The 13,504-nt window shown below is 40.5% G+C and overlaps 2 protein-coding genes and 1 long non-coding RNA gene across 5 annotated transcripts in view; all 3 read left to right on the plus strand.

Moving 5' to 3' along the window:
* The window catches only part of LOC135504189 (lysine-specific demethylase 5B-B-like), a 34,967-nt gene extending 33,661 nt beyond the window's left edge, over positions 1-1,306 (plus strand). For all 3 annotated transcript variants that reach the window (XM_064922534.1, XM_064922536.1, XM_064922537.1), the window contains exon 28: positions 45-1,306. In XM_064922534.1, the coding sequence (XP_064778606.1) occupies positions 45-173 (129 nt within the window). In that variant the 3' untranslated portion in view covers positions 174-1,306. The remainder of the gene's footprint in view (positions 1-44) is intronic.
* A 94-nt stretch (positions 1,307-1,400) lies between these two features.
* Positions 1,401-8,524, plus strand: lmod1a (leiomodin 1a (smooth muscle)). The gene is made up of 3 exons (XM_064922538.1): positions 1,401-2,144; positions 4,749-6,659; positions 6,900-8,524. The coding sequence occupies exons 1-3, from the start codon at positions 1,875-1,877 to the stop codon at positions 6,924-6,926; spliced, it is 2,208 nt and encodes a 735-aa protein (XP_064778610.1). The 5' UTR covers positions 1,401-1,874; the 3' UTR covers positions 6,927-8,524.
* Positions 8,525-9,452: 928 nt separating this feature from the next.
* On the plus strand, positions 9,453-10,365 carry LOC135503646 (uncharacterized). The gene is made up of 4 exons (XR_010449980.1): positions 9,453-9,526; positions 9,672-9,782; positions 9,894-9,934; positions 10,087-10,365. It is a non-coding gene; the product is annotated as an uncharacterized LOC135503646 (long non-coding RNA).
* Positions 10,366-13,504: the final 3,139 nt, after the last annotated feature.

Consider the following 13,504-nt stretch of genomic DNA (forward strand, 5'->3'; position numbering starts at 1 on the left):
GATTTATTTGGCCTTTATTTATTTGGCCTTTTGATTTATTTCAGGTCGACTGGGTCCAGTGTGATGGCAGCTGTAACCAGTGGTTCCACCAGGTCTGTGTGGGTGTGACAGCCGAGCTGGCTGAGAAAGAAGACTATGTGTGTGACAACTGCACAATAAGCGATGGTCGCTGAGGAAATGAGGAGGGACTGGATGGGGAGTTTACTCCGTTAGCAACTCAGTCACACAAGTCAGGATGAGTCACAGACCCTGCCATCATACACCCCAACCCAGCCCTTCATGTCCCCATCCCCTTTGTAACAACGGTGCTATCTGCTCTTTATTGGGTTGTTGTCCAGAACTATACTGCTTGGTTACTTTTTTTAGTATTTTACCTATTTTTCTTTCCTCCTCTGATCTGTTGGTTGTTGTGACAGAATGTGGATCGGTGTGCTGCATGGGTTTCCATTGCATTGGGTGGCGCAAAGGAGTTAAACAATAAGTTACCCTGTAAAGATCAAAGGGGGTGTGGTATATCGCCAATATACAATGGCTAAGGGCTGTTCTTATGCATGACGCAATGTGGAGTGCCTGTATACAGCTCTTAGCCGTGGTATATTGGCCATATACCACAAACCCCTGAGGTGTTTTATTGGTATTATAAACTGGTTACCAATGTAATTAGCTAGAACAGTAAACAAGTCATTTTGTGTCATACCAGTGGTATATTGTATGATATATCACGGCTTTCAGCCAATCAGCATTTAGGGCTTGAACCACCCAGTTTTTATGTCTGATATACCACTGCTATCAGCCAATCAGCATTCAGGACCCAAACTACCCAGTTTATAATACAGTATATTGTACATGGAACTTCCTTGCATACAAAACCAGAGACTCAGAGGATGTGGGTTAAGGTCCCCTTCTTCCCCCTCCCCCTTAAAAAATATATATAAATAATGTAATAGAAAGAACTGTATTTTTCAGGAAACCCAGTGCTTAGTACATGCATCTGAATAATATAATTATTCAGACAATTTTGGTAGACTGTTTTATTTATCTGAGGAATAATATTTGTCTGAATTGATTTCAATGGGTTGGTCTCCTCTGAACTACGTGTTGGTGCTTTTAGCAATGGTTTGATGTACAGAAACAAAGTGTATATGCTGTAGGGTAAGTTACAGTTGTGGACTAGTAATGTAGCAGAAAGAAGGAACCCTATCAACTGCCACATATGTGCTTGGGTGGGTTACTTTGGGAAGGAAGGGAGAGGGGTAATTTGACATTGCAGTTTATATTGTGGAATAAAAACATTTTTGTTCTAATAGCAAAGGGAAGGTTTTCATATTTTCATTTGGTCCACTGGATGACCTCATATCAACACTATAGCATGTAGTAAAAACTCATAAAAGCAGGATTATTACATGATGAATGCATGAGGGTACTTAGTGTTTGGTCAAACTCCGATTTAAAGAATCTGAAATACATTTGCATTGACATAATAGGCTACAAAAGTATAATTCTCTTTTGATGACATGTACAATCATTCTTATAATGGGGCCATACAGCATAGAGACGATTAATAACTGTCATTTTGCATTTTTCGCTTGTGTTGTCATATGGCTTCAGTCCAGCTCCAGTGCTCTGATCTCAAATTGGGCATTGAGCTAAACAGTTCTTCTGAGAGGCGGTCCAGGCAGTCTGATAGGCCAGTACCCTCTCTTTGTCCAAACTATTTCAATCGCATTGAAATCCCATTTCAAATAGATACTGGTGAGGTCAATGAACCTGAACTTAGTGTACCGATATAATACAACTATTGTCAAAGGTATTTTTGAGACCAGCAGTGCAAATTACTAATCGAGTTGCGCAACAGGACATTTTTGTGGGAAATCATGTCGAGGAGGAAAGTGCGGAATCAACGCCCCGCCGAAAGCGAGGAGGACTCCGATATTGACAACCTGTTAGCCGCTCTGACACTCGCCGAGGTGGAAGAGCTGCAGAGCGAACTGACCGTTATTGACCCGGATCCAACTGTGCCAGTCGGACTCCGGCAGAAGAACCAGACAGACAAGCAGCCGTCAATAAAATACAATAGGGGGGCAATGCTTGACTACTGTGAGCGCGAAACCAAGAAACTCATTCAAAGGGAGCTGTCCTTTGAGGTATGATGACACTGTTTCCGCCAATGTCATTGTTAACTGTGCGTAAAGGGCCGTTTCTAACCAAGAGTTTCTTGCTGTTTGAACCCTGAAGAGGTGTTATTACAGTAGGAATAGTGTAGCCTAGATGTAGCTGTCAATCGAATACTTCAAGTACCAATTTGACAGTTTATTAAAGTGCCCAAGGACCCTGGCTTCCAGACATGGTGCAGTGATTTCAGGATTCAACATCAAGGATGATGGGGGGTTATCAGGCAGATGAAGATACTATTGTGGGCAATGTTTCACAAACTTAAAATATAACTTCTGTCTCTTCTGGAAATAAATAAATAATAATTGTATGGAGTTCAACAGAAAGTGGGGATACAGACAGATGTATGATCATGTAGTACATGCTGTAATGATCAGGGTGTACTCCTATATAGGTTGTTTTTTCATGAAAGTAAATATGAGATACCACACAGGTCTCAGATCTTGACTGTGACAATACCACTATTTCATAGAGTTAATTTGTTTTAAAATGCCACAGTGATATCCTAATAATAATAAAGAAGCTTAGACACTGAGCTTATCTGTTAATGTATGTTGGCACCCAGCTCTTGGATATAGGCTCCAACAGCTGGCCGGTAAGGAAACATAAGCCCTGTTGAAACAGTCATGTGTTTTTTAAATTTAATTTTAATTTTACCTTTATTTAACCAGGCAAGTCAGTTAAGAACACATTCTTATTTTCAATGACGGCCTGGGAACAGTGGGTTAACTGCCTGTTCAGGGGCAGAACGACAGATTTGTACCTTGTCAGCTCAGGGGTTTGAACTCGCAACCAACGCTCTAACCACTAGGCTACCCTGCCGCCCCAAGTGTGTAGAGACTAATGTGATGTCTTGTTGTTTGAAAAGTATCCAGATCAGGGGTACACAGGACCCAGTTTGAACAGGCAAAATCATCCCTCTGAACAGTTGCTAGGCAGTGCAATTTTTATTATAAACAAATGAGCCCCTGGAGCCCTGAAGAAAAAAGACACTACATAATCTTGAGATTTTCTTTTCAGCACACAAACAAGACTCGGAGAAGTGTTTTCATTACTTTGCAACAAGTAATGTGATGAAGGTGTGATGTGATTACTGGGATTTTGAGTCCGAGTGTGTATTTGAGGGAATACAATTCTGTTGAGTGTATGTAATTGATTTTACATGTGCTATCTCAGGATCTAAATGTATTTCATTGACAAGTATATTGACCACTATACCATGCCATGTATAAATAGCAGGATATGTGATTCTAGCTATTCAAATGTTAACTAGACTGCTACATAATTAGTTATAAATACTAAATGATCCATCCTACAAAGCTGTACATGGGCCTCTGTGGTGTTGACCTTCTGTATGGTGTTTTCATAAAGCCCCTTGAAATCTGGTTTTGGTGAAAAGGGTAAGAGACATGCTCATAGAATAATGCGTCTTGTTAATGCTGGCATTCTGGTTCCAGTGCTAAGACAAATTAAATTCCAGAGCGAACGCTCCTCTCGCTCTGACCCATACTGCCTTTTAAGGAAACATCTGCCAAAGTTACTTACACAGTGGCTTACAGATCCCTACAGACGTTTCAGCCTGTAAGGGATGCAAAAACCATGATTCCTATATGCAAGATATACAATTTTACAAAACAAACAGATGGTGCTCGTAGAGGCAATGTTCCATCGGTTTTACGTAGGCTGTTAAGGACATAAACATTCCAGATGCATTCTGAAAATATTTCCAAACTGACAAAACATCCATAGATGTTACATTCTTTATTAAATAATGAATACTAGACTACACACTAGCAATTCAGAGGGGCTGGGTTAAATGCGGAAGACACATTGTATGCATTCAGTTGTACAACTGACTAGGTTTCCTCCTTTCCCTTTCCTTCCCTACATCGTGAATTGCTTACTAGAAATGTGTAGTATACTGTAGAATACTATATTACACACTCTAGTATCCCTTGATCATGTGTAGTGCTTATTAGAATGTTGTAAATACTACAGTATTATCCACACAAAACACTAGTCAATACTACAGTAATGTCCACAAAAACACTTCAGTCTGTAAAAACACTTTTTTAACTGTAGTAAATACTTAATTATTTAATTAGCATATATCTATTCCCCTCCCCCATACTGCAATTTGTTACACCCTAAGTGGAAAATCTACATGCCAAGTATAGACCATAAATTGTATCCCTACAGGTTATAGAAAATAATAAATTTCTCCAGTAGATCTCCTGAAGGACAAAGGTGCAATTTCTATGTCGAAGATAATAAAACAAAAACACCACAGTAATGTCCACAAAAACACTACAGTAAATACTATGGTATAGTACAGTCTGCAAAACACTACAGTAAATACTACATTCATTACTATATTATATACTACAGTTATTTTACAACAGTATTTACACTAAAGCGAACTGTAAATACAATAGTATTTACAATAGTGTTTTTGCAGACTTAAAAAAACACTACAGTGAATAGTATACTATTTATACCATAGTATACTATAGTATTTTTTCATGTGGGCTTGTATGATAAATGCAACTATCTTTCTTATGTTCCTGATAATGAAGGAGCCAACAACTGACAGAGTGAAACGGGAACGCCTGAAGAAGATGGGGAAGAGCTGTGATAGTTTCTTCTACTTCAAGTCAGATGACCAGGATGACCAGGATGTCATGGACCTAAACTTCTCTGCTGTGGAGACCCCTAAGGAGGACATATCCAAGGACGAAGAGGAAAAACCTCAGAGCAAGAACTTGAAGGGTGAGGGAGGGAGTGGAGAGGGAAATGAGGAAAGGCCACATAGTAGGTTAGGGGGAGATGAGGACAAAGACCATGAAAAAAAGGAAGATAAGATTGTTGAAAAAAGCAATGAAGTACAGGTTGAAGAAAATGAGAAAGAGAAGAAAAAGGAGGAGTGCATAAAAAAGGAGAAGGGTAGTAACAAAACACTTGATCTTATCTCAAAATTACAAACAAAAAAAGAAGATACAAAAGAAAAGGAGCAAAAAGATATCAGAAAAAAGACTGTCTCTAAAACCAAGGATCTGATTTCAAAGCTCCAAGGGCATGCTGATAACGACGATACTAAGGAGAAAGAGAAGAAAGAAAAACCTACAAAAATGAAGGATAGCAAGATCGCAAGAGGAATTTTCTCTAAAGTAGAGGAAAAGCAGAAAGAAATCAGGGGTACTGAGGTGAAGGAACAGAGGAATAATGAGAAGGACAAAGATAGCGAAAACACCAAATCACACAGGAAACCAAGTAGAGTCCAGGATGAGACACAGATAGACAGTGAAAAGAAGACAGAAAGGACTCCTAATAAAAACAGTAAAGCCAGCAATGTAAACCTAGAGAACAGTAGTAGGGAAGAACGCTCAGCTGGTGAAGTCATGGAGGGAGGCGAGGAGGACGAGGAGGCCAGCATGTTTGATGAGCTCCTTGAGCATGTCAGAAAAGATGACCCTTTAATGACTGAGCTCAATGTCAACAACTCAGACGTCATCAAGACCCACACCCTCATCCAGTTTGCAGAGGCACTACAACACAACACACATGTCAAGACGTTTGCTTTAGCCAACACCCGAGCTGACGACCATGTGGCTTATGCCATTGCTGGCACTCTGCGGAACAATACGTCTCTGACCAACGTCATCCTTGACTCCAACCACCTCACTGGCAAGGGAATTTTGGCCGTGGTACACGCCTTAGAGAAAAATGTAACCATCACTGAACTGCGCTTCCACAACCAGCGACACATCTGTGGAGGCAAGACAGAGATGGAGATGGCCAATGTATTGAGAAACAACACCAGGTTGTTGAAGCTGGGCTACGGCTTTGAACTGGCCGGCCCAAGGATGACCATGACCAACATCCTGAGTCGGAACATGGACCTGCAGAGGCAACGTCGACTGGAGGAGAAGAAACAAGCACAAGCCCAGCCATCCCAGCAGCCTCAGCCATACCAGCCAACATGTCAGACACCACAACCACAGACCAACACAAAAAAGAACACATTGCCTTTGGGGAAGTTTTCTTGCGAACCTTCAACTCAACCCCAATCCAAGTCTGTTGGTGAGACTAAGAGGACAGGAAACCTCCTGAAAACATCTCCCTTTTTGTCTCCCCCTAACCCCTCACCTGAACCCTTCCACAAGGGGAGCTCCAAAGCTGTGGGTAAGCTAAACCCTAAGGCTTGGGGTAGTAGGTCTGGACCAAGGTCTACAACACCACCACCTCAGGCCGAGGATGGTGTATCTGGTCCTGGATCTACACCACCTCCACCTCAGGCTCTTAAGGCTGGCCGATCTGGACCAGCTCCACCTCCTCCCCCTGCCCCAGTGTTGGAGGGCCTAAGGAAAGCCCTCATGCCTGCCTCACAGAGAAAACTCAACGGGCAGACTTCACGCCACGGAGAGAGGAACACTAGGGACCAGTTGCTGGACTCCATTCGCAACAGCACAATGAAAGCTCTAAAAAAGGTTGGAAAAGGAGAGGAGTGGAAGTTGTTTGTGAAAGCAGCATCCTAATAATATCAATACAATGTTATTAATGTGGTGAGCAGCCAGCAGTATGAGGAATGACAGGAATTTTGATTACATCTGTAGACTGTAAATTACTGTAACATCTATATGAATCCAGCATTTCTCTTGAAATTACAGTCAGGAAGAATGTAGTGTATTGGTAAATAAATTAAATCTAAATCTTTTACTCTCTGGCAGGTTGATGTTCCAAAGCTGCTTCAATAAAGGTGGGGATGACAGCAAGAAGAGGTTGGACTTGATACAAAAACAGAACAGCATTTGTTTTACAGTAGTAGACCGGGGTGAAACCCTGCCTCTGTTGTTGCTGCTGAGATATGGAGAGATATCTGATCCAGTTGGTACTTCGAGCCAGAAGGTGGTTATGGTGGTTTGTAATCATACAAAGTGAAAGCATCTTAGGCTACATTGCCTGCTGACTTCAGCCTCCCTCAGTTGAATCTCTCCCTCCTGTTCTCTCGAGATGCCCATATTTGGTCATTGCATTGAAGATACAGTATGACGTAAGAATAACTCCTCTGTTCTTTTTAATTACTGGATGATGGCCAGTTGGATGTCCTGCTCTTTCATGTGAGGCTTTGTCTGGCGAAGAGGTGGGGAGAATGGGGGAGGTGCACGGTGGAAAGGGAATAGTTAAAAGGGGACGAGCAACTGGAAGGAAATGCTTACACATTGCAAGTCACCATATTTTCTTATTTTCAACAGTTATGTGGCCATAAGCGCAATGAATGAGGGCATTTGTTTGATGTTTATTTAAAGACCATGTTCCACTGTCACTGTCAAAAGATGTAATTAAACATTTAACCAAACACATACTGTAGCTAGTATTGAACACACAACTTGTATATGAAGTGCGTGTGGGTTCATAATCTGGTCAATGTGTAATATAACAGCAGACAATCTCTCTGTTAGTCCATAGGGATACCAACTGCTTACAACATGCATGATTGAGGCACTTCCCTAGAGCTGGCAGGAGACATCTTGAACTTTGCAAGCATTTAACTATAATGGATTGTGTCCTGAGAGGGAAGGGAATATATTTTGGGAATAGTTAGTGCTATCTGGGATCCTTGGGACATCAAGTCCCTACCCTAAATCCTAACCCCAACCTTAACTCTTACCTTAAGTATTTTACATTTCATCTTCAATGGGGTAATTGAAATAGCAAAACTCCCGGATAGCAAGGACCTTTTGAGAATGTTGTGTTTTGAATTCACTCATGGGGTGTACCATACAGATGTTTTAAGTCATGACAATATACCAAGACCATTCTGAAATGTATTTACAGAACCAAACAAAATATATTAATAGCCAGGTCATTAAATTCCTCCAGATGAACAATTGTGGAATATTCCGTCTGTTTTAGATGTCTACATCCGCCTTATAGAGGCTTTTGATTCAACAAAAGTAGCTCCTGTCTGTAGCACTTCCTTCCTGAAATGTTGCAATCCGTTTATATTTTTCACTTCCTTAGGTAAGATAAAAAACAGCCCTGAGCCACTGCAAATGATGCTGGTCAATGGAGACTTATACGGTGACAGTAGGGGCATTCGGGAGAAAAGTGGGTCTGTCCTCACATGTAGACTATCTGTGGTGAAATTATTTTACAACTGAAAACATGAAAATCTATCTGAAGTTTCTCCTTTACTTGCCAGGTGAGATTTTAACACTCAGATACAATTGCAGACACTTTTTGTTATTGTAGATTTGCTGTTGTTGATTACAATTGCAGAAATCTTTTGTTGTTGTTGATTATTTTATTTGTGAAAGAGACCACTGCATACTGCAAATTTTATAGAATAAAACTCTACCAAACAATTTTATGTTTTTATTATTTATTTCATGTTTCAACTATTTGTTTTTATACCGATAAAAAATAACATTGTTTTTCTATTTTTTCAAGTTCTATGCTGTGATGCAAAATTGAGCAAATTTGGAGTGCACGGATATGAAGGTGGAGCTTTAGACATTGAGTGTTCATATCCAGACGGATATCAATATAAACCCAAATACTTGTGTCGCCATCCCTGTTCCAACAGTGACATTCTCATCAGAAGTGTGAAGGGTGAAGCATTTGTCCCAGTAGGAAGATTTTCAGTGTACGACAATGTCCATGGATGTACTTTCACTGTCAGCATCCAAAACCTGGAATTACAGGACTCTGGCCATTATTATTGTGGACTTGATAAGTGGGGAAGAGATGTTTTAACAAAAGTAGAGATCTCTGTGAGTAAAGGTATGCATATTATTTTGCTTTGATCTCCCTTTTGATTATCTTTGAATGCACCATTTTACCTGGTCTACCCTCTACTTACTATGTGTACCCACAGCTCCATTGGTCACTTCACTGTCTACACCTGCTCCTGTGATTGACAGGAAGGACACCACTGAAAATAACAAATATGTTTCCTCAGAGGTCCCCACCTTTACACAGGTTGATATAACTTTGAATAGCTTTAAAAAAGAAGCTCCTATTGTACATTTTTGCTATATTCTAACCACTAGGGTAGCCTAGTGGTTAGAGTGTTGGATTAGTAACCGAAAGGTTACAAGTTCGAATCCCCGAGCTGACAAGGTACACATCTGTTGTTCTGCCCCTGAACAGGCAGTTAACCCACTGTTCCTAGGCTGTCATTGAAAATAAGAATTTGTTCTTAACTGACTTGCCTAGTAAATTAAAAAATATATATATATTTTCTGTATACTTTTGTTTTTGCTCATTTTAAAGGTGCCATACAAAACGTTACCTGTTGCAGATTGGGATGTCACACCTCCAACAACCTCAACTATTCAGATTGGCAGCCCAGGTAATTGAACATTCGGAGTGTCTGCGGATTCTACTTCTCTGGACCCCTCTTCCTGAACTTTAGGCTACTCTGTTTTGTTCCAAACACACAATGGAAAACATGGGTTTCATTGAGATTTTGTTGAATTATTCTCACTGTAATTTAGGCTTTGTACGTGTCCACGTTGTTGTGGGAGCTGTCCTTGGACTATTGATGTGTTGCACTGTGGTTGCACATGGTCTACTTCTCAGAAAACAATCAATGTCACGCTCACTGAGTAAGACCAAGTATTCTCTCTTTGATAGCCTACCTACATATCATATTGTACTTATGAAAATACTATTATTTTGTTTATGATATGTTGAAGCCTATAATTTGTGTCCCTTAGCATTTCCATCATCTGAATCAGATCCTGTAGATATTGCACAGGTGAATTGGATATTTGTTTTAAGTTGAAGCTTTATCATATTTTAAATAAAATTTTGCATGCCCTCATCAGACAGCAGACATTAGGCTAAATGCACCAACTCACTCAACAAATAAACTCTACCCAATGCCCCCCCCCCTCCTCTCTCTCTCAGGATGAAGAGGACACTTGTCATGTGTATGATGAGATAGTTATGTACAGCTCCAACAGTGACTTGTACTGCACCATTAGGTTTTGTGAAACCCCACCGGAAATAGAAGACAATGCTCTCTACTCCCTCCTGACACTAAATGAACAGACCTCAGTGAGGGTCACAAGTCTTTAATCAACAGAGGGCATTCGCACAACACTGCCAACACATTGATGGTGGATGTGCGGTATCATTATTGCTATTATGTGTGTGTGTGTGTGTGTGTGTGTGTGTGTGTGTGTGTGTGCGTGTGTGTGTGTCTGGGTGGGTGAGGGGGTTACAGTTGAAGATTGTCAGATGTTTGCACTGTTACCCTGCATCTGTTTCCTCTGATACAGTGCCTAGTGAAAATAAAAAATATGGAATATTTTCCAAAATATTGTATTATATTTTTTAAACGAAGATGTCTTGATTGCATATGTCTTCACACCATTACAGCTGTGAAACATTTTGAATGAGATTCTACCAACTTTGCACAACTCTTAGAACAACATTCAGTACAGTGCATTCGGAAAGTATTCAGACCCCTTGACTTTTTCCACATTTTGTTACGTTACAGCCTTATTCTAAAATTGATTAAATAAAAAAATGTCCTAATCAATCTACATACAATACCCCAATATTGACTAATTGAAAACAGGTTTTAGAAATGTTAGCTAATTTGTTAAATATAAAAAACAGAAATACCTTATTTACTTATGTATTCAGACCCTTTGCTATGACACTCGAAATTGAATTCAGATGCATCCTGTTTCCATTGACCATCCTTGAGATGTTTCTACAACTTAATTGGAGTCCACCTGTGGTAAATTCAAATGATTGGACATGATTTGGAAAGGCAAGCACCTGTCTATATAAGGTCCCACAGTTGACAGTGCATGTCAGAGCAAAAACCAAGCCATGAGGTCGAAGGAATTGTCCGTAGAGCTCCGAGACAAGATTGTGTCGAGGCACAGATCTGGGGAAGGGTAGCAAAACATTTCTGCAGCATTGAAGGTCCCAAAGAACACTGTGGACTCTATCATTCTTAAATGGAAGAAGTTTGTAACCACCAAGACTCTCTTTGGCTGCCCAGCCAAACTGAGCAATCGGGGAGAAGGGCCTTGGTCAGAGAGGTGACCAAGAACCCGATGGTCACTTTGATAGAGCTCCAGAGTTCCTCTGTGGAGATGTGAGAACCTTCTAGAAGGAGAACCATCTCTGCAGCACTCCACCAATCATGCCTTTATGGTAGAAGGGCCAGATGGAAGCCACTCCTCAGTAAAAGGCACATGACAGCCCACTTGGAGTTTGCCAAAAGGCACCTAAAGGTCTCTTAGAACATGAGAAACAAGATGATCTGTTCTGATGAAACCAAGATTGAACTCTTTGGCCTGAATGCCAAGCATCACGTCTGGAGGAAACCTGGCACCATCCCTACGGTGATGCATGTTTTTCAACTGCAGGGACTGGGAGACTAGTCAGGATCGAGAGAAAGAGGAATGGAGCAAAGTACAGAAAGAGGAACGGAGCAAAGTACAGAGAGAAAAACCTGCTCCAGAGCGCTCAGGACCTCAGACTGATGTGAAGGTTCACCTTCCAACAGGACCCTAAGCACACAGCCAAGGCAACGCAAGAGTGGCTTCGGGACAAGTCTCTGAATGTCCTTGAGTGGCCCAGCCAGAGCCCGGACTTGAACCCAATCGAACATCTCTGAAAAGACCTGAAAATAGCTGTTCAGCGACACTCCCCATCCAACCTGACAGAGCTTGAGAGGATCTGCAGAGAAAAAATTAAATAAAATATAAATTAGCAAACATTTCTACAAACCTGTTTTTGCGTTGTCATTATGGGGCATTGTGTGTAGATTGATGAGGGGGGGGGAACCTATTTAATACATTTTAGAATAAGGCTGTAACGTAACAAATTCTGTAAAAAGTCAAGGGGTCTGAATACTTTCCTTTGTTTTTGTCAAAATTGCTCAAGCTCAGTAAATTTGTTTGGGAGTCATTGATGGAGAGCAATATTCAAACATTGTCTCTGATTTTCAAGCTGATTTAAGTCAGGACTGAGACTGGACCATTGAGGAAGACTCAATACCTATTGGAAAGCCATTCTGATGTGTCTTTGGCATAATTTTTTTTTTGTTATGTCCCCGCTGAAAAATAAAACTCTATCCCAGGTTTAGGTATTCAGAAGACTGATGCAGGGCTTTGTCTAACTTTTTATCTGAACTTTGCTCCTTGCTCCTAGAGTTTTATTTTTCAGAGGGACAATTACACCATTTTTTTATGTCAAAGACACACCGAATGGCTTTCCAAGAGGTTGAATGTTCCTGAGTGGTCCAGCCTTAGTCCTGACTTAAATTTGTTGAAAATCAGAGACAAGGTTTCTAACATAATCTACTGAGCTTGAGCAATTTTATATAGCGCAATAAAGACATCTGAATATTTTCTATAATTTTTCTTTAACTTTTAAAAATGTGGAGTAGTTTGTGAAGATACAGTTGAAGTCCGAAGTTTACATGCACTTAGGTTGGAGTCATTAAAACTCATTTTTCAACCACTCCACAAATTTCTTGCTAACAAACTATAGTTTTGGAATGTCAGTTAGGACATCTACTTTGTGCGTGACACAAGTAATTATTCCAAGAATTGTTTACAGACAGATTATTACACTTATAATTCACTGTATCATAATTCCAGTGGGTCAGAGGTTTACATACACTAAGTTGACTGTGCCTTTAAACAGCATGGAAAAGTCCAGAAAATGATGTCATGGATGCTTCTGATAGGCTTATTGACAAAATTTGAGTCAATTGGAGGTGTACCTGTAGATGTATTTCAAGGCCTACCTTCAAACTCAGTGCCTCTTTGCTTGACATCATGGGAAAATCAAAAGAAATATGAAATCAGCCAAGACCTCAGAAAAAAAATGTGTAGACCTCCACAAGTCTGGTTCATCCTTGGGAGCAATTTACAAACGCCTGAAGGTACCATGTTCATCTGTACAAACAATAGTACGCAAGTATAAACACCATGGGATCACGCAGCCGTCATACCACTCAGGAAGGTGACACGTTCTGTCTCCTAGAGATGAATGTACTTTGAAAAGTGCAAATCAATCCCAGAACAACAGCAAATGACCTTGTGAAGATGCTGGAGGAAACATGTACAAAAGTATCTATATCCACAGTAAAACGAGTCCTATATCAGCAAGGAAGAAGCCACTTCTCCAAAACCGCCATAAAAATGCCAGATTATGGTTTGCAACTGCACATGGGGACAAACATTGTACTTTTTGGAGAAATGTCCTCTGGTCTGATGAAACAAAAATAGAATTGTTTTGCCATAATGACTATTGTTATGTTAGGAGGAAAAAGGGGGAGGCTTGCAAGCTGAAG

The sequence above is a fragment of the Oncorhynchus masou genome, chromosome 18, assembly GCF_036934945.1.
Source record: "Oncorhynchus masou masou isolate Uvic2021 chromosome 18, UVic_Omas_1.1, whole genome shotgun sequence".
NCBI classification, from domain to species: Eukaryota; Metazoa; Chordata; class Actinopteri; order Salmoniformes; family Salmonidae; genus Oncorhynchus; species Oncorhynchus masou.

Excerpts from the sequence above, each read along its gene's own strand:
- lmod1a (XM_064922538.1), top strand. The coding sequence starts at position 1,875 with ATGTCGAGGAGGAAAGTGCGGAATCAACGCCCCGCCGAAAGCGAGGAG. Across the intron at positions 2,145-4,748 it reads AAAGGGAGCTGTCCTTTGAG|GAGCCAACAACTGACAGAGT; the intron begins GTATGATGACAC and ends CTGATAATGAAG. Across the intron at positions 6,660-6,899 it reads CAATGAAAGCTCTAAAAAAG|GTTGATGTTCCAAAGCTGCT; the intron begins GTTGGAAAAGGA and ends ACTCTCTGGCAG.